Source organism: Mustela erminea, chromosome 18 (assembly GCF_009829155.1).
Source record: "Mustela erminea isolate mMusErm1 chromosome 18, mMusErm1.Pri, whole genome shotgun sequence".
In the NCBI taxonomy this organism is placed as follows: Eukaryota; Metazoa; Chordata; class Mammalia; order Carnivora; family Mustelidae; genus Mustela; species Mustela erminea.
In genome coordinates this window covers 40,371,052-40,393,713 of record NC_045631.1, presented here as the reverse complement: position 1 = coordinate 40,393,713, position 22,662 = coordinate 40,371,052, and the positions used below count along the sequence as shown (strand labels likewise).

The 22,662-nt window shown below is 52.7% G+C and overlaps 1 protein-coding gene across 1 annotated transcript; it reads left to right on the top strand.

The window, feature by feature from the left end:
• Window positions 1–324: 324 nt before the first annotated feature.
• TNS4 (tensin 4) lies at window positions 325–22,623 on the top strand. Its single transcript, XM_032320239.1, has 13 exons — window positions 325–564; window positions 3,318–3,849; window positions 10,284–10,698; window positions 11,904–12,328; window positions 14,411–14,497; window positions 14,833–14,958; window positions 16,249–16,341; window positions 16,449–16,526; window positions 17,511–17,576; window positions 18,413–18,581; window positions 19,659–19,727; window positions 19,980–20,006; window positions 20,530–22,623. The coding sequence occupies exons 2-13, from the start codon at window positions 3,411–3,413 to the stop codon at window positions 20,669–20,671; spliced, it is 2,136 nt and encodes a 711-aa protein (XP_032176130.1). The 5' UTR covers window positions 325–564; window positions 3,318–3,410; the 3' UTR covers window positions 20,672–22,623.
• Window positions 22,624–22,662: the final 39 nt, after the last annotated feature.

Below are 22,662 nucleotides of genomic sequence, written 5' to 3'. Positions count from 1 at the left end.
AGGGGCTCCTGCCCACTGGCATCCTGCTTTCCTAGGCCAGCGCCTTCACTGTCTGCTTGTTCTGCACCCCGTGGTGCTTTCCCTGGCTAGCACATGGTGGACAGAATGCCCACATCGCCCCTTAGTCCTAACAAGGCCCTGTCCCCATGACAGAGCTTGTCTCTAACAAGCAGGACTCTGCTGACCATGCGGTGCATGGACCTCTCTCCCTGCCACAACACAAGGCAGTTAGGAGGGGTGAGTGGGACAGGCAAACAAGAAGCTTGGGAATCATGTACACACACATACACACACACGCAGGCACACACGCACACAGCCCCAGCAACTGCCAGGGATGGTGCCTGTGCCAGCCCCACCTGAGCTCATCAGCCACAGAAGGGGCGGGCCTGCAGGCTATCAGCCACGTGTAGGGCCTGGAGGGGAAGAGGGAGGGAGGAGAGCCGTCTGCTCTTAAGGCAGGTCTGGAGGTGAACCACACCTCCCCGTACTCCATACCTGGACTTTGAGCAGCCTTGGTCCCAGGCGCCAGGAGTGAACACAGCGATCTGCCTGCCCGGACTCCAGGTATGTGCCTTTCTTCTCCAAAAAGAGAGGGAGATTCAGCACTGAGGCCAACCTGACTCATTTAACCCTTTGTCCTCAGCTTTTCCACCTGTCCTGGGGGCTAGAAGTCAAAGCAGAGAGAAAGGGGAGGAGGCCAGAGATGAAAGAGGTGGTCTCAGGACCACAGACCCTGGAGGTCAGCGCTTTAAGAGAATGAAATCTGTGCCCCTCAGTGCACAGATGAGAGAACCAAGGTCTGGGGGGGCAGGGAGAGGGATTTGAAAGAGGCTTGTCTGAGGTCACAGAGTCTTGGGAAGGGAATGGACGCAGAACCTAGGCCTCCTGCCTCCCAGCACAGAGCCCAGAGCCTGGCCCTGAGTGCTCCCCCTGGCCCCCCTTCACCCCTGCTGGGCCCTTTCCAGGCTGCCAGGAATCCAGGGGTGGGGGCTGTGGCCGGGTTCTATTTCACTGGATCTGGGTGGAGGAGATGAAAACAATCTGAAGGCACTTGTCAAGGATCGGGGGAGGGAGGCAGTGGGGTGGGCTACTGAGGCAAAAATGCTTTTGAGGAGGCTCAGGCTTCACCTTCTGTCCCCTCTCCCTTCCCTGAGCTGGGCTTAAGATAGGAGGGAGAGAGTAAGTCAGTGAAGTGGAAACGGGAGTTTGCCAAGGTTTCAGGATCTCTCTGCCTCCAGAGCCCTTGGGAACAAAGAAAGATATTTGAGTCAATCTGAAGGGAGAATACACGGGAGAGACCTATGAATAAGGCAGAGCTGGCTGGAGCACTCCCATGTACACAGGCAAGTATACACACATACACACACCCCCCCCCCAAGTCTGGAGCCCCAGGGACCCTCCCCTCCACCTTAGAGCAGGAAAGAAAGAGCTAGAGAAGTGGGCTGGTGAGGGTGCCCAGGAAAAAAGGAATGAGACGCAGACTCAGCCCCACACCACTGGTGGTGTGATTCAGAGAGTATTCAAAGGGAGAAGAGCTTGAACAAGAAGCCTGAGTGCTTGCCTTTTGCTCAATCCCAAGCCTGTCCAGGTTTGTCTGGAACCCTCTCTGGGTTCCAGAACACCAGAAGGAGCAGATGTGAAAAGGGTCTTAAATCTATGAAGTAGCGATATAGGGTTAAGAGTTTGGGACTGTGGGGGCGTCTGGGTGGCTCAGTGGATTAAGCCTCTGCTTTCAGCTCAGGTCATGGTCTCAGAGTCCTGGGATCGAGCCCCGCATCGGGCTCTCTGCTCAGTGGGGAGCCTGCTTCCCCCTCCCTCTCTGCCTGCTGCTCTGTCTGCTTGTGCTCTCTCGCTCTCTCTGTCAAATAAATAAATAAAATCTTTAAGAAAAAAAAAAAAAAAAGAGTTTGGGACTGTGGAGCTACAAGCCCAGGTTCAAAGCCACTGGGTTCAAACCCACGTTCCACCAGTGGATTCTTCAGGTTCTGTGACCTTAAGCAAATCCCTGAACCTCTCCAGCACCACAGTAAGAGTACCCTCTGCACAGAACCACTGAGAAAATGTAACAAGTAAACTTAAAGTTGTTATTATTATATCCCCGTCATACGGATGGGACAACTGAGGCCTGTAGAGGAAAGGGTAGCACAATAGCAGTTTCCAGTCAGTAAGCAGGCATTCTAGATTCTGGTCCTGAGTGATGACCCAGGCCCCCAGTGTGCTCTCCAAGTCAGTAACCTCCTCTGTGGGGCCCAGCCAAAAACCCTATAGGATGCACTGAGATCCTGCCCCAGACCCCTTGGAGGATGTGCGGAAAGAGCCACAGCTCCGTGTCCTCAGCTGCCCCCAGGAAGTTGCTCGGAGGCCTAGTCCCTTCCACTGCCATTTATAGACAGGCCAGTGCCCGGGACGCACCGCCCGCTCCAGGTCTCAGCCAAGGAGAGGTCTGGCAACAGAGCCTACAGGAATCATGGGGAACAAGGGAGCCTGGCTTTTCCCATTAACTTAAAATGCAACCTCAGGCAAATCATACGCCCTCTCTGGACCTTAGATATCCCTCTGCATTTGAACCCCATGAGGTATATGGAGTTAGGAATCCAGGTCCCTTCCTCCAGGAAGTCCTCCCTGACCTCTGCACCAGTGCTACAGAGTCTCCTGTTTTGCCCCTCCATGGTAACACTGTTTATAATTGCTCACCTGCTTACTTGTCTGTTTCACTAACTGGCCCACACACAATAGTAGCTATTAAATGTGGGTTCCTGACATCAGGCAGCCTGAGGTCCAGGCCTGCTCTGACACTAGTATGACACAGCATGACGCTTGGGCAAGTTACTAACCTCTCTGTCTCTCCATTCACACATCATAAAATGTAAAATAATAGTATCTACCTCAGAGGGTTGTTAGGAGGAGTTTAAAAGACTTTATGTGTAATATAGGTGCCTAGTAATCATTCAATAAACATTAGCTGGTATTTATTTAATAAAGAAGGCTGTAACAGAGCAGATATTCAGTAACCTTTGTTGAAGCGATTTTATTTGACAGTCACCGGCATAGTGCTTATTAAGTGCCCTGCACCATCCTAAGCACGTTACAAATCTCAACATATTTTATAGTTAAGGAAAACTGAGGCACAGAGAAGTTAATTAACTTGTCCAACATGGCACAGCTAGTAAGTGGTAGAGCCAGAATGCAAACCCAGGCAATCTGGCTCCAATACCCATGTTTTTAATGAATGAATAAACATGCCTTTGCTTGGGGGGAGGAGTGGGAGAAACTTCAACTACCAAAGTTACTCAGTTCCCAACCCTGACCTCTTTCAGATTCTGGGAGCTCCTGGTTGGCAAGTGACATATCTGGGGTGTAAGTGAGGCTGGTTTGAAGCTAGAGGCAAACAGACAGCCACTGCCCCCACCATGTCACAAGTGATGTCCAGCCCCCTACTGGCAGGAGGCCATGCAGTTGGCTTGACTCCCTGTGAAGAACCCAGGAGGACCCTGCACCCAGCACCCAGCCCTGGCCTGCCACCCCAATGTCCTTACTACACCACAGAAGGCTGGGGAGCCCAGGGCCTGATGGCCTCCACGCCTTTCAAGGGGCCCCCCAGCAGGCTCCAGCAGGGCCCAGAAACTGGAGCCAAAGCCAGCCGCCTCCTACAGTCGCCCGCTGAGCAGACCTCGGGGACCCTGGAGGACCTCAACTCCTACATTGACTTCTCACTGGAGAGCCTCAACCAGATGATTCTGGAACTGGACCCCACCTTCCAGCTGCTCCCCCCAGGAACTGGTAGCCCCTGGACTGAGTCCACCCAGAGCACTACCTCAAGGAAAAAGAAAGATGACGCTGAAGCCTTGGGTAAGGATCTGGGACACAGTGCCAGGAGGGGGTGCTTGGGGACCAGACATCATGAGGAAGAAGGACTTTTCTATCAGATCAGAGGAGTAGGAGACAGTGTCCTGTTGGGAGGTGCTGTGCAGCCCTGAACAAGTTACTTAATCACTCTTTTCTTTCCTATATCAAAGAGATATATACAGGCTTCCCTCACTATCCAATGCTATTTTTGTCCCTAAGTTTGGAAAAGTGATGAATGCCTGTTTTATGGGATCTTTCAGGAACTTTAAATAAGCTAATGTGTGTGTATATATATATACACACACATATATATGTATATGTATATATACACATATGTATACATATATACATATATACATATACATATGTGTATATATACATATAAACATATACATATACATATATACATATGTGTGTATATACATATATACGTGTGTGTGTATGTATAAATGTCATACAATGCCATACATGTAAATAAGAGGTCAAGAAATGTGAAGTCCCTGAACCTCACTGTTCTATAGTAGATCTCTTTAAGTCCCAACCTGGGTCCCCTGAAACTTTCATAGGATTGCTCTCTGGGCCCCTGTCCCTTTTTAGGGGTTATCTCTCTGGAGAGCTGGAAGCAGTAGGGTTGGAAAGACACAGAATTCAGTCTGTTTAGGGCAGGACCCTGCTGTGGGTAAGCAGTGGTGTGCTGGTAAAAGTTTAACAACGAGCTCCATGCCGGGGTGCTAAAGGCTCCAGCTGGAAACATCTACCAAATTTCATGGGATAGGCTCTCTCACTGTGGCCAGTCTCAGGCTACCAGCATGATGTCACCAAACGTAGCACTGGAAAGAGATAACCTGTAGACAGCCATTATGGTATATACAGTATTTCTACCAAATAACCTCAGGAGTATAGATCGTACTGGAGCACCTGACTGGCTCAGTCGGAAGAGAGTGTGACTCGTGTGGATCACGAGTTCAAGCCCCATGCTGAGGGTAGAGAATACTTAAATAAATAAAATTCTATTTTTTAAATATTTTATTTATTTATGTATTTATTTATTTGAGGGAGAGTGTGAGCACATGAGGATACAAGGAAAGGGAGGGGCAGAGGGAGAGAATCTCAAGCAGACTCCATGCTGAGCGTAGCTCAGTCTCACGACCCTGAGATCATGACTTGAGCGGAAACCAAGAGTCGGACACTCAACTAACTGAGCCAGCCAGTGCCCCCCAAAAGAAATAAAACTTGAAAAAAAAAAAGAATCCAGGTAATAGCAGCATCTAGTTAAATAACTGGTATATGATGAATTGTATTTATTATTTTTGTTTTTATTGTAAGTTATTTCATTGTAGACTTATGTAATTTAATTTTTAATAACATCTGAGTTTAGAAATCAGCTGGACAAAATCCTAAAAATTTAACAGTCTGCTCTTACGAGCTGGTACAAGTCGACTTCAATACACCACTGCATCCAAGGGAGTCTAGAAATCTCTACATCTGGTGTCAGTTTCTCAAACAAAGGGTTTCAGGTATATTCTGAGGATGAGGATCAAGGAGAAGCCGTCCCAACAGACAGGCTAGAAGACTGAGGTCTCCGGGATTTTAAAGGATCAGCATGGATTAAGGGGTACAATGAGGATCAGTGATAGGGTCCATGAGAATTTCCCCTTACTGAGATCTTATAATATCCAGACTCTACTAAGCACCCTACAGGAGAACATTTAATCCTCCCAACCTATCCCCATGAAATATTTCATCACCATTTTAGAGACGGAAAAAACTGAGGCTGACAGACTTCAATAAGGAGTAAGTCTAGCCTAATCACTGGAGGTGGGCAAACCTTTTTTTTTTTTAAAGATTTTATGTATTTATTTGACGGAGATAACAAACAGGCAGAGAGGAAGGCAGAGAGAGAGAGGAGGAAGCAGGCGTCCTGCTGAGCAGAGAGCCCGATGCAGGGCTCGATCCCAGAACCCTGGGATCATGACCTGAGCCGAAGACAGAGGCTTTAACCCACTGAGCCACCCAAGCACCCCTGAGGTGGGCAAACCTCATACAAGCTAGTGACCTCGCTCCTCTGTTTCATATTCTTCATCAGTAATACAGAGATGAGTTCTTACCTCCATGAGGTTTGCAGGGTTTAAAAGAAATAACACTTGGGTGTTTATCAGAAATCCTGACATGCTGTTAGTCATTATAAATGGTAACTGTTTTCATTAAACACTGGGGTGGCATTTAGGACCCGCCCCAGGGGAAGCTCAGGGACTGGGGTGGAGGTGAGCCCAGCACCCAGGTCCTTTGGTGTCCCCGTTCCCAGTCTCCGCCCTGCCTTCTGCCCCTCCCACTGAGCATTGCCTGCCAGGGCTGTTGAAAGAACCACCTCTACCCCCCAAGATCTTCCTGCCTCTTGAGGCCAGTCACAGGCATGTCTCTGCAGGGAAGGTGGCTTGGGTCTAATTATCACTGGCAGGAGCAAGCTCAGGGCTTTAATGTTCATGCCCCAATGTAGGGGTTCCACACACTCAGGGCCTGCAGGGGCAAGACCAGCCTCTGTGGAACATCCACATGTACGGGGTGGAGATATGAACAACATCCCCTTCCTCCAAGGGGCCAGTGGTCAGTAATCTGTGTCCCCTGATGCTCTGGACACGACCTGCCGTAGTGGGGAGGTGTCCACCTGACTCTGGGTGGCAGAGGGGTTCGGGGGGTGAGCGAGCAGCCAACAGTGGTCAGAGAGCCCTGATGAAGCCCCCCAGTTCTGCCCTAGCATCTTCTGATGCAATAAGAAAATCCTCTCCTCTAACCTCTGCCTGAATGGCAGTGACACCTGGGAATTCACTACATCCTGAGACAGCCGGCGCAGTCAGCAACCCTGACTGCGTTCCTTGTGATACCTAATAGCGCGTCACTGTGATGGGTGGCGCCTGTCCCAGGCATCTGAACCTGCCAAAACCCTCCCCTCAGACCACCACTACCGGTGACAGAGCGCTTGCCAGCCCATGGCAGCGTAACTCGTTCTGGGCACCGTGATGAGCTTTCACTGGGCCAAACATATCCAAATGTGTGGGACGCCCTCCCTTCGCCTCTCATCCTTCCTTCTCTTGGGGTGTCAAAGGGAAGGTGTTCTATAATTGTGGTGCTAGCAGATGTTCCCTGTTTCTCTTTGTCCTCACTTGGCAAAATTAAAAATTAAGCATTGGCGATCCTATGTTTCTCCCTCCCTTAAATATATATAGATAGATTTTGTAGTGCGTGATCTCAGCCTCTGCCTGAGAAGGAAACAGCAGTAGCCTCATTTTACAGAAACCAAAGTGAGGCTCAGGGAGAAGAAGTAATGATCCAGGGTTACACAGCCAGTGGGTCGTAGGTCAGGCCCCAAAGCCTTGGATTTTGGCCTCCAAAGTCTGTGTTCTTGCATTTCTCTCTCTTTTTTGGAGCCAGTTTCCTGCCCTCCGGAGCTTCGAAGAACAGATCTGTTTGGAGGCAGCCTTCAGGCTCCTCTTCTGGGGCTCCCCCTCCCCCAGTGCTCACAAACCTCCCCCAGCTTCCCTGCCCCTGCCTCTTGCTTACCTTCCTTCAGACTGACCCTGGGGGGCTCCCAACCCACAGGGAGAATGGCTATTCCAAGCAAACACCATATCCGTCTCTGCCACTCCCTCCCCTCGCCGTCTTTGGAACAGGCACCCACATTTCATTTTCCAGCAATTTTCCAGCAATTTCTGCCAGGCAAGGCTGTTTGCCAATTCCAAGGGAAGAGTGTTTAATAACTGTCTCTCTGCCCCCCGCCCACGTGCCCCTTCCACCAGCCCAGCCTGGCGCTGGCGCCTACATCCACCCAGCACTGCTGGGACTTGCCCCACGGGCTTGTAAACAGCGGCTGCACCCAGGTGAGGGTGTGCGGGGGCCTCCACCTCCCCTAGCCACATGCACCTCGGGGCAGCAGGGAGAGGTGACTCACAGCTCCAGGACTTCTTCCTTCCTCCCTTCCCACCCTGCTCTGCTTGCTCAGTCCCCCGAGCAAGGCCTTTGGTCAGTGTTGGAACCTGGTAAGCAGGAGGCCCAGAGCTTCACCACGAGGAGATACCCTCCCTCAAAGCAGCCAAGCACCTTTTCAGAACACAAGGCCTTGGGAAAGTATCCTGAGGAGTCCCTTGTCCTGGAAGAGGCCCTCCAAACACAGCACAGGAGCAGCAGTCAGATTCATCCACTCTGGCTGTGTGGCATCGGATCACTCCCTTGACCTTTCTGAGCCTTGATTTCTCATCTATTATATGGAATTCATAATATTTTCTAGTTCAATAGAGTTGTTGTGGGGGTTAAATGAGCTAGTACAGGTAACATGTTTGCAACAGTGCTGGCACACAGCACTCAGTAAATACCAGCCTTAAAAATTATGCAGTAAATGCCAGCCCCATTGCCACATTTCTCTGAGCCTCAGTTTCCTCCTGAGGAATGTTGGCATTGGGCATAAGGGCCGAGAGGATTATGGGTAAAAACACGATGAAGTCCTATAAAAATAGAAGTTGTGCTTGCCAACCTTCCAGAAGAATCCACCCCATTCCAAGACCTCTACTCTTTCAGAACCCACAACACATTGTGCTAAATAGTCTTTTCTTACCCTTGGCAGAGGGACTCCCCTCTTAGCTGGACAGTGTCAACCTCTGGCCAATACTGGCCTCAAAAAGCAAGCAGGCAGGAGGAGTTCTCCAAAGCTCACCATGGGCCAGGATCCAGGCACCATTCATCAGTGTCTTTTATCCTTACCACAACCTCAGGAGGTTAGCTTTAGATTCCCACTTTGCAGATAAGAAAACTGAGGCTCACAGTGTCTAGGAAAGTTACCTGATGCCTCTTGGCGGGAAAGTGCAAAACGAGGACTAACACCCAGGTTTGTCTGATGGCAAAGCCAGGCCTGTTCCTACACCCCTTGGAACAGCATGCCCGGGTCAGCCTGCCAGCACCCCCTCATCTGATGTAATCCTCCACCCCCACCCCAGCCTAAGCAGGCTCAGACAGAAGCAGTAACCGCCAGCAGGCTCTGAGGTCCTACCCAGGAGCGGGCTGGGGCAGGCAGGGATTCCACAGAGTAGGAGGGAGTTGGTTCATGGCCAAAGCCCAAGGGGGATAGGAGGCTGGCAGACAGGGGCTGAAGGTGCAGTTTCCTGCTGACTTTGCCCCAGTTTCCATCCTGGGAAGCCAGAGACAGGACTCGACAGGTCTCTAGGAGGGAAGCTAGGTTGCCCCCATCTTCTCCCACTTTTGCTGGAACAGCACCAAGGACAGTTCCCCTCCCCCAGGTCAAGAGGCGGGGTGTCCATACTCACCATGGGGAAAACCACAGGGTACCCCACTCCAGGGAGGAGCAAGTTCTCAGAACAAGAGCCCTGGGTGCCCACACTGGGGAATAGAAGCAGCATTGGAGTGAGTCACCACCCTGGGCCGTGTTTGATAACCATCAACTGCATACCAGCTAACAGCATGGCCTGGGAGGTCCACAGCTGGATAGTACAGCAAACCCTGGCCTCTGGGAGCCCCTGCTCTAAAGCAGAGTTCTCAGACTCTAAAGTGCTCTCAGATGCCAGGGAGTCTAGCTAAAATGCAGATTCTGCTTCGGTGGGTCTGGGGTAGAAACAGATTCTGCACATCTGACCAGCCCCCAGGTGACATGGCACTGCTGGGCAGGGGGCCCCCGACCTGTGGCTTGGTGCCCAGTGGAATCGGCTGGGGAACTAAACCAGCCTGACGTCTGGGTCCACACTGGAGATTCTGGTCTACTTGCCGCAGAGGGTAGCCTGAGTATCGGGACTTTGAAAAGCTCATCGGGTGATTCTAGTGTGCAAACAAGCATGAAAACCCCTCTGTGCCTTGATTGTAGGCACAGATGTAGAAACAGCCTTCACCAGCCCTGAACAATGGAGCCATCAGAAGATGTGACTGGCACCCTCTATAAGCAGTTCTTTCAACCTGGGGAGGGGGGACATTCACACAGTAAAGGATTTGCTATTTTTAAAGTATTTGCCGTGTGCCAAGAACAGTGCTATGCCACCTGCATTCATCTTGTTTCATCCTTACTTACCAAGAGACTGGATATAGTCAGCCCCGTTCACGGGTGTGAAAGCTGAGGCTCTGGTTGGTGAAGTCGTTTGGCCAAGTGCTCTAATAGTAAGTGGCAGAACCAGATCTGAAACCCAGACCTATCCCAAGCTTGTGTTTATTCCACTGCATCCCCCCACCAGAAGGAGGAATCACAAGGAGGGTGACTTTGGAACTGTGCCTAGAAGGGGGAGCCGGGTGCTAATCCTAACCCAGCAAACTTGTCCTCTCTTGGAGACTTGGTTTCCTCTTCTGCCTAAAGAAGGGGTGACCAGAGGTTCTGGAAGACTCTTCTAGAATTCTTCTTCTGGCAGTCCAGGCTCCTGGGTTTCACCAGTGCTCTGCTCTCTCCCCAGACATAAAGTACATCGAGGTGAGCTCCACCAGATCAAGGGGTCCTGATGGCCCCCAGTGCTGCTCCAACCCATCTGCCACCCCGCCCTTTGGCTCCCCACGCAGTGGTGGCCTCCTCCTTTCCAGAGACATCCCTCGAGAGACCCGAAGCAGCAGCGAGAGCCTCATCTTCTCTGGGAGCCAGGGCAGGGGGCACCAACGCACCCCTCCTCCTTCAGGGGCTCCCTTTTCCCATCCTTCACCCTCTCCCAGCATCTCCATCCCCTGCATGAGGAGCAAGGCCTCGGGCTCCCACGGCTTGGGATCCCCACTGGCGGCTTCTCCGGGCTTGGAGAAGGGGCTGGCCCCACAGCGAGGCAGCCGGATCTCTGTGCTGTCAGCCAGCCCAGTGTCCGATGGCAGCTATGTGTTCGGAAGGTAGGTCGCTCCCACTATAGCTTTGATATTGTCTCTGCAACATACACACTCACACTCAGGCACACACCCTAAAATCCGACAGGCACCCTGTTCTAGCTGAGCAAAATCAAGGTGCACACCCAGAACAAAAGAGTGAATAGTCTCTTTTATGCCATCAGAGCCATTTGGACCTCAAGCTTTCCTTAAGCACTTAAGACGATAACTCAATATACAAAATTGTTGATTTATTCTGACCTCTTCAGTAGGAGAATGGTTACATTCATGAGGCTCACCTGTATCCTTTCCAGCACTCATACAACCAATCTCAAAGGGGATTTTTTTCTCTTCTTTTTTTCTTTTAAAGATTTTATTTATTTATTTGACAGAGAAAGATCACAAGTAGGCAGAAAGGCAGGCAGAGAAAGAAGGGCTTTTTTTAAAAGGTCAAAACACAGGGATGTAAGTAAAATTTGGAGGCCTAGGGTAAACCATTAAGGAAAGAAAAGCCTCCTTCCTTCTTCCCTAGCAGGAGGGAGGCAAGCTTGCCTGGGCATTATTTGTTGCTAGCAAAACCTAGCAGGAAGGAGGGGAAACTGCCCAGTTTGCTGGCCTCACAGTAGAGCTGCACACACACACATACACCCAACCTGCGCATGAGGACCACACCACAGGACCTCTGTCCCCCACACCGACTACAAAGCCGAAGTGCCAAGGCAGTCCTTGGCAAGGAAGCCAGGATTCCACAGCCATGGCCGTTGGCATGGGCCTCCAAGCTCAGAGGAAAGTCTGGCTGGATGCAGAGCTGGCCTCCTCCTCTTCCTCCAGCTGGGGAGTTCCCTCTGCATCCGCCATGGACGTGGTCCAGCCAGCGTGCAGGGCTCTTGCGAATTTCGGGTACTTGTGTGATAGCTCAGTCAGACCTGCCCGGCTGGGAAGGCAGAGGGAATCCAATCCAGCCTAAGCCCACATGACCTGCAGAGGATCAGCTCATTAGCTACTTTAAATGACCAAAGACTCTGCAGTACAGGGACATTTCTGTATCCTTCAGCATCCCTTGGGGATGAGGTGGGCATGTACTTTGCTCTGGGCTGTGGGGGATGGAGTATGCAATACTCGATTTAACCAGAGCTGTGGGCACCCAAATCAATAGATTCCGGAGCCTGGCTCTGGCTCCTGCGTGTCCACTGACACCCTAATACCCTGCCTGTCTGGTGTCTTCCTTGCAGCAGCCAATCCCTCATCCACTCCAGCGTTTCCAGCCATCAGTCATCTTCTAGATCCTTGGAAAGCCCAGCCAGCTCTTCCTCCAGCCTCCACAGCCTGGGCCAAGTGTCCCTGTGTACAAGAGCCAGCGACTCTCAGGTCCCCAGCAATCCCACCCCAAACATGGGCCAACCCAGAACAACTCATTCCCCGCCAGCGGCCAAGGAGCATGCCAGCAGCTGTCCGCCATCCATCACCAACTCCATGGTGGACATACCCATCGTGCTGATCAATGGCTGTCCAGAACCGGGGTCTCCCCCCACCCAGCAGATCCCAGGACACCAGGACTTTGTCCGACCTGGGGCCACTTCTTCCAGCAACTCTTGTCCAGCCACCAGGAGCCACAGCCAGACCCTACCAGATGCCTCTCTCACCACACCCTCGGAGGGTATGTTGTAAACCAGTCCTTCAGCCCTTGTGAGGTTTGGCTTGGGGGCAAAGACAAAGCATCAGTGGGTTTCTTCAACAGCAGGTCCATGTGCTGAATACCTACTGTGTGCCCGGCAGTTTGCCAAAGAGTAGAGAAAGAGATGGACACAGCTTCAAGAGAGACAAATACCAAGGATCACTATAGAGTAGAATAAACACAGAAGTAGAGGTGTCCTAAGTCTTATGGGGCCACAAAGGAAGGGGTGATCTTTTTTTTACTTGGAGTTTTTTTACTCCTTGGAGGAAGCGACATCTGTGTTGGATCTGGAAAAGCGGATCAAATGTCTAGAGCCAGAGCAAGACAGGAGGGGCCTTCCGAGCAGAGGGAACAAGTTCATGGTCATGGAGGTGTAGAAGGACAAGCATGTTCAAGGAATGACTGGAGTGTTGGGTGTGGGATGAACTGGTTGAGAAATCTGGAGCCAGATTGGGAAAGGTCTTGAACACCAAGCTAAAGGATGGATTTTCCCTATTAGACTGCGGGGTGGGGGGTGAGGAGGGGTCTAGCAGGGAGTCTCAAACAGGAAAGTGATGGGGTCAGAGGTATACATTTAATAGATCACCCCAGCAGCTGGCAGTTGACTTGCAGGGCCCGGCCTGGACAGGGAGAGCAGCTTTGTTTTGATTTTCATCATGAAGTGGTCCAGACAAGCTGTAACGGGGGCCTGCACCAGGGCAGGGCAGGGCGGAGGGGAGAAGACAGAGCCAGGAGACCCTCGGGATATGAAAACAGCAGGCTTGATGACTAACCCAAGAGAGGGAGAAAGAGAAGGAGAGTCAGTCCTACCTCTGACGTTCGTGGATGACGAGTACACAGAGAGCCAACGGAGACAATGCATTCCAATTCAGACAGCTAAAAACCACAAAGCAGAAAACACCCTCCTTCCCGTAGTCTGTGACTACAGGCGTCCAAAAAGAACAAAACCAGCCAGAACCCAAAGCAGTAAACACAGAGGCTCAGGCTTAGCACCCGCAGGGTACACGTCTCCAGAGTAGAGCAACCCCCACCACTGGCAGAGCCCCAGGGACACTGTCCCCCATCCCCCGTCGCTCAGCCACAAGCATCAGGGTGACTCCTAGGGGTGTGAGGTTCAGTCTGGCCCGCACTGCCATGCAGGAAGCCATCCATGTCAGTGTAAGCAAAAATGGCAAGACAGGTGTGCCTTTGAATCTGCTCTGATCGTTTTCCCAGGACAAATCATTTGCAGATTTTAGTACTTTTTTTTTTTTTTTTAATAATGAGTTACTCTCAGCTGGCCACAACACATCTTTTCAAGGTGCCAAAATTGAGAACCACTGTTCTCTGCCTTAGGGACCTGGGGAGATGACCATTGTGTCATGGCAGAGAGCACATTTACTTAGTCCGGTGATATTCCCATCCTGGTTTGGTGATGCCCCGGGATATCACTAATTATACCCTGGGGTCTTATCAAATTCCACAAACTGTTCTCAAAACAAAATCCACCCTAATTGCCTAGGCTATTGGAACGTCAAAAACCCTCAGAGACTGCTTAGTACACTCAGTCCCCTCTGGGCTTTAGAAGCAAGACTGTTGTCCCAAATCAGAGTCAGGAATCCTGTCTCCTGACTTCCGCTCAGGCTCATTCAACAAAATCTGCCGCCTTTCTTTCCTCAAACTTTTCTTTCATTTTCTTCTCCAAACTTAATATGCACCCCAAAGACCCTTGTAGGATTCTTAAGGGGGAAGAGAGGGTAAAACCAAACACGATGCTTCTCAGAATCCCTTGTCTCTTCTTTCCATCCGCACCAGACAACACAAGGTTTGAGAAACTGTTTCTCATTAAATTGAGATTTTATCTGTTTGTGATTCATTACCAAGGATACAAGGGGAGACTCCTAGGTCCTAGATGTGCCAAGCCCTGAATTCTTCTGTTGGATTTTGCCTCTTGTAGGCAGATGGAGATACAATGGGGTTGGGATAGGGTAGGATGGGTTGAATGGGACCACTGGGTAGAGGTGGGTGAAGGGTGTCTCAACTCCCCTCTGTCCAGCCTAAAGTGTTCCCCCTCTCTGTCTCCAGGTCCCACCAGGGACATGCAGCCCACCATGAAGTTTGTGATGGACACATCTAAATACTGGTTTAAGCCAAGCATCACCCGGGAACAAGGTAAAAGGAAGTGCTGTGTTTCAAGGGATGAGGGATCCAGGAGTCAAGTCTGGGTCTTGACTTGTATCAGGTAGATGGGGCCCCGGGTCACGGTAGGGGAGGGAATGGCAAATGGTAGATCCAGGGAAGGGGGATATCATGCAAACCTCATGTCCTGAGGAAATAGGGGCTGCAGCAGGAAGGGTGGAGATTAGACAACAGGAAGGACTTCCTGGGAACGCAAGGTGATTCTGTAATGTCTGCTCTATGAAGATTCTATGGGGCTGGGGGACAGGGGGTGTCCCCTGCAGGTGGGGGTGGGTGGCTAACTCTCTCTGACTCAAGGATTGTTCTAGCAATCGAGCTGCTGAGGAAAGAGGAACCCGGGGCTTTCGTCGTGAGGGACAGTTCTTCCTACCGAGGCTCATTTGGCCTTGCCTTGAAGGTCCAGGAGGTCGCTGCTCCTGCCGCGAACCGGTCAGGTATGTACCCACCTCTTTATTCAAGGCCTCGCAGAGGCAAGGGGCTGTGGTAGGTTCTAGTCCTAGCTTCCCCGCTACCTTGCAGCTGGCCCGCAAGGACTCCTGGGAGGAGGGCCCACCTCCGTGCTCTTCCAACTGCCTTCCTGCACCAAGGTTCCGTAAGGAACTCCTTCCACGGCAAGCCTGAGCTTCCTCTGCCTCTGGGAGTCCCCAGATTCCCTGCTCTGCTCTCATGGGGGCAAGAGAAGGGAGTTCCCAGCCCCTCTTCAGGATGCTCTCCTCCGCACCCCACCCCGCTCTCCAGACCAGCCTTATTGTGAGGGAGACTGATGTGGTCATAACGTGTGTGTCCCAGCTTGTCACATGTATGCGAGGGTTTCTCACGTGTGACAGCTTATCGAGGGTATGCCCTGGCTTTTTCCACGTGCATGATAGCTTATCACATATGTGCTGGTTTATCACACTTGTGATAGCTTATCCCATGTTTTCCCGTGGTCTCGCATATGCAACACACATCTCTGGGGCGTCCCTCCTGCCCTGGGATACCTCGCTGGGGAAAGAGGTATAATGAAATGTACTATAATGAAAGTTCATTATAGTACAAGGTACCTAAGTTACAACCCCTCCCCAAGTCCCAGGGTATAGCTCTCATGTAACAAAAGGGTCAGGTAAACGGGGCTCCAAGAGTTAGTTAATGACGGCCTGCCACACCCCCTCCAGAGCAAAGACAAAAACCCCAACTTTGTGCTCTCTACACTATGCCGCTCTGGTTAAATCAGAACGTGAGATCTGGAGCAGGGCTGGTTTTCAAGGAAGCCTTGCCAACAAGCCCAGAGAGGAGGAAACCATGGACTGGTGAAGAAGAGCAGAGGGGTATGGTTTCCCTCCAGGGCCAACCAGCTCCAGTAAGGACCATCTGGTGGAGAATAACAGCCCCTGGGAAGGACTAGGTAGACAGAGAGAGAGATCAGGCTGATGGATTAAGATTTCATCCCAGTAGTTGTTGGGACCATCCCCGGGAGCCCTTGAGACCAAGAGAAAGTTCTCCTAAAAGGAGAACTTGTTCTTCCAAAAGCAGAAGCCTTGGAGCAAACATGTTGGGACCTCCTTTGTGGGAGGCCTTGAAGATAGGGTCCCACCTAGCAGTCCCACCCCGAGGCAGGTGACGAACCAGTTAACCTCTGGGTACACCTGGAGGAGGCGAGTCAGGGAATGAGTGGGTCAGTGTTCGTCGAACACTGGGCTCTGGAACTCCCATCCACATGCACTCTTTCCTCTGTCCTTGTCCAGCTGAGGACAACAGCGACCTTATCCGCCACTTCCTCATCGAGTCTTCTGCCAAAGGGGTGCATCTCAAAGGAGCAGACGAGGAACCCTACTTTGGTGAGCCTCTCCAGCCTGCAGACCTCTGGGGGTGGGGGGCACTCTTCTGCGGTGGGAGACTGGTCTGGGGAAAGCCTTCTCACACAGGGCTATCTGTTTCCTTGCAGGGAGCCTCTCTGCCTTTGTGTGCCAGCATTCCATCATGGCCCTGGCCCTGCCCTGCAAACTCACCATCCCACAGAAAGGTGGGTCTGGGCCCCAAAGAGGCAACACCGGGGCACTAGAAAGACTCCTAGTGGTCACGTCCCACCTTATTTATAGATTAGTGAATTGCCTAGCATCCTCTAGCATCTCCACTTCCTGGCCTGAGAATTTGAGACTGTCGACCTCTGTGAACCTCTGTTTCCTCCTCTATGAAATGCAGACAGCCGTCATCATACTTACTGACTGGATTGGCTGGGGGTTAAAAGAGCTGGTCCAGGCAAGGCTCTTATCCCAGAGTATATATTTGATAAACAGGAGCCTTCTTCGAGAGGATGAAAGAAGCATAAAGCAGCCAGTTTGGAGAGGGCAGGGTTTTTTCCTCCCAGGTCCAGCCTTTACTGGGCGCTCCCTCGTTCACCCGTCCCTTGTCCCTCGCCACAACTGTGTCAAATAGGTGTTGTCCCCATTTCACGGATGAGAAAAGGAGAGCTCGTGGAGCTGAGTAACTTGCCCAAAGACACACAGATCAGACCCCAAACGAAGCTCTGGAAGCCCCATCCAGAGTCCCCAGCCCCGCCATGCCAGCAGCCAGAGTAGATGATCTCTGAGTGTCCAGGAGAAGCAGCTGAGGGGTTCTGGGAGAGGACACAGAGCAGGGGGATCCCCCGGTGTGGGGATGGGGAAAGCCTCCCTACGTTCCACAAAGAAAGGTGTGGGTTTGGGGTGGGCTCTGAAAGAAGGATCAGAGGCATCTGAGGACCCGGTGACGGCCCGGTCCTGGGGCTGGAGGAGTATGGAGGGGAAGGAGGGATCAAAAGGCTTGTAAGTCAGGCCTCTGGGGAGCGGCAAGTGGCCCTGTTTGTCTAATTAGGGTAATCACACCAGGTTTCTCAACGGCTTGCTTCCTGGGGGCGGAGGTGGGAGATGTTCAAAGGGATTCATGTTCCTTCGTTCACTCCACCTCCCCCTCCACCCCCACCCCCACCCCCACCCCCACCCCGCGCCTGTTACTTGCTTTGGCTCAGAATTGGGAGGTGGAGTCTCCTCGGACACTACAGACAGCCGGGCCTCCTGCCTGAAGAAATTTGCAGGTGAGCGGTGTGGGGGAGGCTCCAGGCTTGCCTGTGTCCCCGGAGGGTGCCTCCCAGCACCCCCCACACACATGTGCACGCACAGGTCCACACATGTTCCCACGCCAGCTCTGTTTCTTCGTCCTTAAAGAGGTGCCCCCGCGGTCCTCCCCGTCCCTATAAACCTAGAGGTGAGAGGCTGCAAGCCTGGGGGTGAGGGATGCAGGGCCGGCAAGAGGGGGGGATGGTGGGTTTACACCCCATCCTGGACACACATGGGCACATATGTTATGTGCTGGGCTCTCTAGGGCAGGTTCTGAGGGACCTGCCCTAGAGGAGATCTCTGGGTCCGGGATCCTCTGTGGAGTGTTGGGTCCAAGTCTTGGGGGTTTCAATAGGGGAAAGGTTGCTCCTCTTCACAGCCAGACGCCAGGCACAGATCAGCGCTTGTCTGAGTGCCTCCACCCCATTCTTGTCTTTCACCTTCTCTTGACAATGAACCAGGGCCACAGGGTGGGTGGAGGAGGTGGTGGCAGGGCCAAGCATGCTTCTGGACAGAAGGAAGATTTGCCTGGACATCCCTATACAGAGGGCAACAGCCCCTCCTTTACTCAGCCCCAGAGGGCCAGAGGCCAGAGCAATGCAGAGCAACGTCCGCTGGACTTGGCCTTGAATTTCAGTCACTTCCACAACTCCTGCCTGCCTGCCTGGTGGCTCGGAGGAATCCCTGATTCCTGAACAAGGAAGAGCCCAGACACCTGGCTCTGGGCAGAGGGAGGACCAGGGCTGGGGGAACACTTCCTGCCCCTGCATAGTGGATCCTGGCAAGGCCTGAGCACAGCGTTTACCTCCTACAGGCTGCCATGCCCTGTACCTGACCTCTGTGAGCGTGGAGACCCTGAGCGGAGCCCTGGCCGTGCGGAAGGCCATCTCAACCACCTTTGAGAGGGATGTCCTCCCCACACCCACTGTGGTCCACTTCAAAGTCACTGATCAAGGCATCACCCTGACCGATGTCCAGAGGAAGTAAGGGACTTACTTCCCTTGCCCTGGGGCTGCTGGGAGGGGCAGGGGGATCTGGAGGGGATAGCTGAGATGGCTGTGGATCACTAATGAAGGTACGATCCAGGATCCCGGACTCCATATGGTCGGTGGCTTGCTGAGTGACTCCAGAAAAGTTCTCTGCCCTGTCTGGGCCTCATGCCAATGACCTGCTTCCCCTTCCCCGAAACTGATGGAGATGGAATTTACCAGTATTCGTCGGGCACTGGTTAAATCGGCATCCCCTGATGGAACGACCGCAGAAGGCCAGACTCTGGCTGCCCACTGGGACACAGTGGATGGAATCCCTCCTTCCCAGGGCTCAGGGCTTCCCAGTCTAGCAGGCGCCTGGTCCTGGGCTGGAGGAACAATAGATGAGCAAGACATCATTCGCATCCTCAAGCCGTTAAATGACACCGTGGGCAGAGGGCGGAGAGAGGGCAAAAAACCTAAATACCTAAGACACAAGACAGAGTCATTCCATGAAAAGACAGAAGTTCAGGGCACCTGGATGGCTCAGTCCGTTAAGAGTCTGCCTTTGGGCTCGGATCATGATCTCGGGGTCCTGGGATCCAGCTCTGCGCCGGGCTCCCTGCTCAGCGGGGAGTCTGCTTCTCCCTTTCCCTCTACCCCTCCGCTTGAGTTCTCTCTTTCTCTCTCTCAAATGAATAAAAAAAATTTTTTAAAAAAGGAAGGGCACCTGGGTGGCTCAGTGGGTTAAAGCCTCTGTCTTTGGCTCAGGTCGTGATCTCCGGGTCCTGGGACTGAGCCCCACATCAGGCTCTCTGCTCAGCGGCGAGCCTGCTTCCCCCTCTCTCTCTCTGCCTGCCTCTCTGCCTACTTGTGATCTCTGTCTGTCAAATAAATAAATAAAATCTTTTTTTTTTTTTAAAGAAAAAAGGAAAGAAAAGAGAGAAGTGTAAACATGTGCCCCAGGGCCCAGTCGTGGGAAAGTATGTGCCAGGCTGTAGAGCGGGGCATCTAAACTTTGGGAGAGCTGGAGATGGTGGAGGTAGGACATGGCACTGGGACAAACTCTCACCAGCTGTCCTTCTCTTCCAGGATGTTTTTCCGGCGCCATTACCCCCTCACTACCCTCCGCTTCTGTGGCATGGACCCCGAGCAACGGAAGTAAGTTCAAGGCTGGGCCAAACTCAAAAAGCCATCCAGGGCCCAGCTGCCCACTGAAGTTTCTTGCTGACTCTGGGACTGGGGTCACAGACAAAGCCTGTGAACCTGGAGTGGCCAGGAACAACAGGATGAAGGGAGGGGACCCGGTGGGGCGTGGCCACAGCTGGCCATGATCTCCAGCTGCTCAGCCAGAGTCCTGTGGAGTGCAGAGAAGCCTCAGTACTCATTCCTGTCCATCTTCCTTTCCCACAGGTGGCAAAAGTACTGCAAGCCCTCCTGGTAAGGCCTTCCTGTGCCCTGTGAGTCACCCTGAAAGGTCTCCCTGGGCCAGAAACAGGGACCCAACAAGAGGAGGAACTCGGGGAAGGAGGGAGGCCCTATCCTGACCTTAAGAGAGTCTGTGGTTTTGATGGGGGTGGCACAGGTCCCCAGAGATCCTCCAGTCTGAAGGGGGAGACATGAGCCTGGGAGCCCTTGGTCTTAGGTAGGAGGCACAGGCTCTAATCTCAGGGAGCCTTCACTGATGGGGATGCTGCAGTCTGATGGTCAAAACACATCCTTGCCCTCAGGAAGCTTCTACTCTGATGAGGAATACATAGGTCCTGTCCTGAGGGAGCTCTCAGTGAAAAGAGAGAAACCCAGATCTTGAACTCAGGGATCTCCCAGTCTGACAGAGGAGGCGAGGAGGTCCATCCCACTCTCAGAGGGCTGGGGAAGGGGCAGGGCAGAGCACCGTACTGATCTCACCCCTCCCAGCCTCTCTGAGACCCACCACTTCACTCAGGCTATTTTCTCCCATCAGGATCTTCGGGTTTGTGGCCAAGAGCCAGACAGAGTCACAAGAGAATGTGTGCCACCTGTTTGCGGAGTACGACCCGGTCCAGCCAGCCTCCCAGGTCATCAGCCTCGTGCGTGCCCTGCTGCAGGACACAGAAAGGATGTAGAGGAAGGGGGCTGCCCACGCACCTTCCCGGACATCCCAAGGGGGCTGGAACCCCTGAGCCGGAGCTAATCTATTGGACTGGAGGAGAACGGTACCAAGTGAAATCCTGGAAACGCTATGACCATCAGCAGTGACTTTCATCCAGACCCAGCTGTCTCAGTTTCCTCAACCATAAAAAGAGGCCAATAGACAGGACCAGCTATGCTTCTCAGACTTTGATGAGACCTTAACAAGCTCCCTGCAATTCGGAAGCATGCCCTCATCTGAGGACCCTGCATGGAAACAACCTCTGAGGACGCCTGCCTCCATCAGCTGGGACACTACCGACATAGCACAGAGTTAGAGACCTGCGACTCTCTGTCATGGTGAACAGCAGGTGCTGGGTCAGGACCCATGGGCCCCTCACCCAAGGCTGACCTGGGAGAAATGATATGCAAGGATCGACCGAAGGATGGGTAGATGGACTCTATTCCCCTCCAGATCTGTTCCTTTCCCCATTCCCATAATGGCTTCTTGGGCAGCTGTTCCCAGGACAAAGCAGAATCTGTCTGCCCTGGACTCTTTAGGCCAATGTGGCCATGGTTGTCAGGGCAGCTTAGCAAGGGGGAACTTGTCCCCAAGATCAGAGACCACCCAGCTGCCCTCAAGTTCTTGAGGTCTAACCCCCACCACTGCAAATGAGGACCAGCCCCATCTTTTCTCTCAATTTTTTGGTAAGCAAGTGTTCCCCCGCAGGCGTCACAAAGGCCCTCATGCTGTCTATGTAACCCACAGGAGGCAGGTAGGGGCAGGGAGACCCCCCACACACACACTCTCCGGAGCAGACACAAGGACCAGCTTTCTCTGGTTCTGCCTCAGTTCCAGACCTGCTGATTGCCCCCTACTCTCCAAAACACACACATAGACACACAGACAGGCCCAACAGGAGGGCATCTACCGTCCTTACAGCCACACGGGGGCAGCAGAGAGTCATGAATGCGTGCAGACAGCCAACTCAAGAAGTTCGGAGAAGCTGGGCGGTCTTTCCCCCACCCCCACTTCCATCAAGATTCCCAAGAAGCTGGAATCATTTGTGCAACAGGTCTGGGGTCCTAGGTAAACCATACCGTGAGGATGGAAGAGGAGGCTCAGAGAAGAAGCCCACTTTTGTTCTACAAAGAGCAAGTGCCCGCCCCCTCCCAGCTGTGGGCCCTGCCACCCATCGTTATCATTATCTTTGGCCAAAGTTGGGTCTGACGGATTGTGATTTCAACCCAGGAAACCAAAACAGACTGAGGCTGCCCTGGGCTGGCGCGACTGGCTGAGAGAAGCCCACCCAGTCTGTGCTCAGGAACTGTCCCATCCCTGGAGAGTAGAAAGCACTAGACAGGTTCTCAAGGTCATATTCAGGAGGCGGGCAGAGAGCCCCCCTTTTACCCATGGGTGCCTGTGTAGTTCCCGTGGAGAATAAAGCGTCTGTCTTGGCATAACAATCGGCTCTAAGACATTCAGGGCAGCCCACTCTGAGGTGGAGACCTGAGTGGAGAGGGGACGCGAGATGGCAGGCGGAGGCTGTGTCACAGAGAACACTCCCTCCAACACCCCTGGTCACAGCTATACACTGTGCAGCTATACACTGCACTGGCTTCCCTTCATAAACCATCTCTTCAAACCATTCCGTGCCCCCGCATGGCCCAAAGATGCGGTTTTCTTCCTCATGACTCCCTGCTCGCCTTTCTGCCAGGAAGACAAGTTGAGATCTCCCCCATGTCCCAGAGCTGAGTCTGTGTGGCCCCCCTGTCAGGTTCCAAGTTCTCACTCGGGCTCCCTGAGGGCCAAGGAGAGGCAGGTAAAATACGGGCAGGAGTTGGGAAGAGTTTCGGAACCCAAATGAGCCCTGAGCGACCAGCTCAGCCCTAGAGAAATAGACAATGGCTTCCTCATCCTGCCCTGGGCCTGGGGGTTCTACCACCAGCTTCTGCCAGCCAGCAGTCCAAGTCTTGCCAAGTGGTA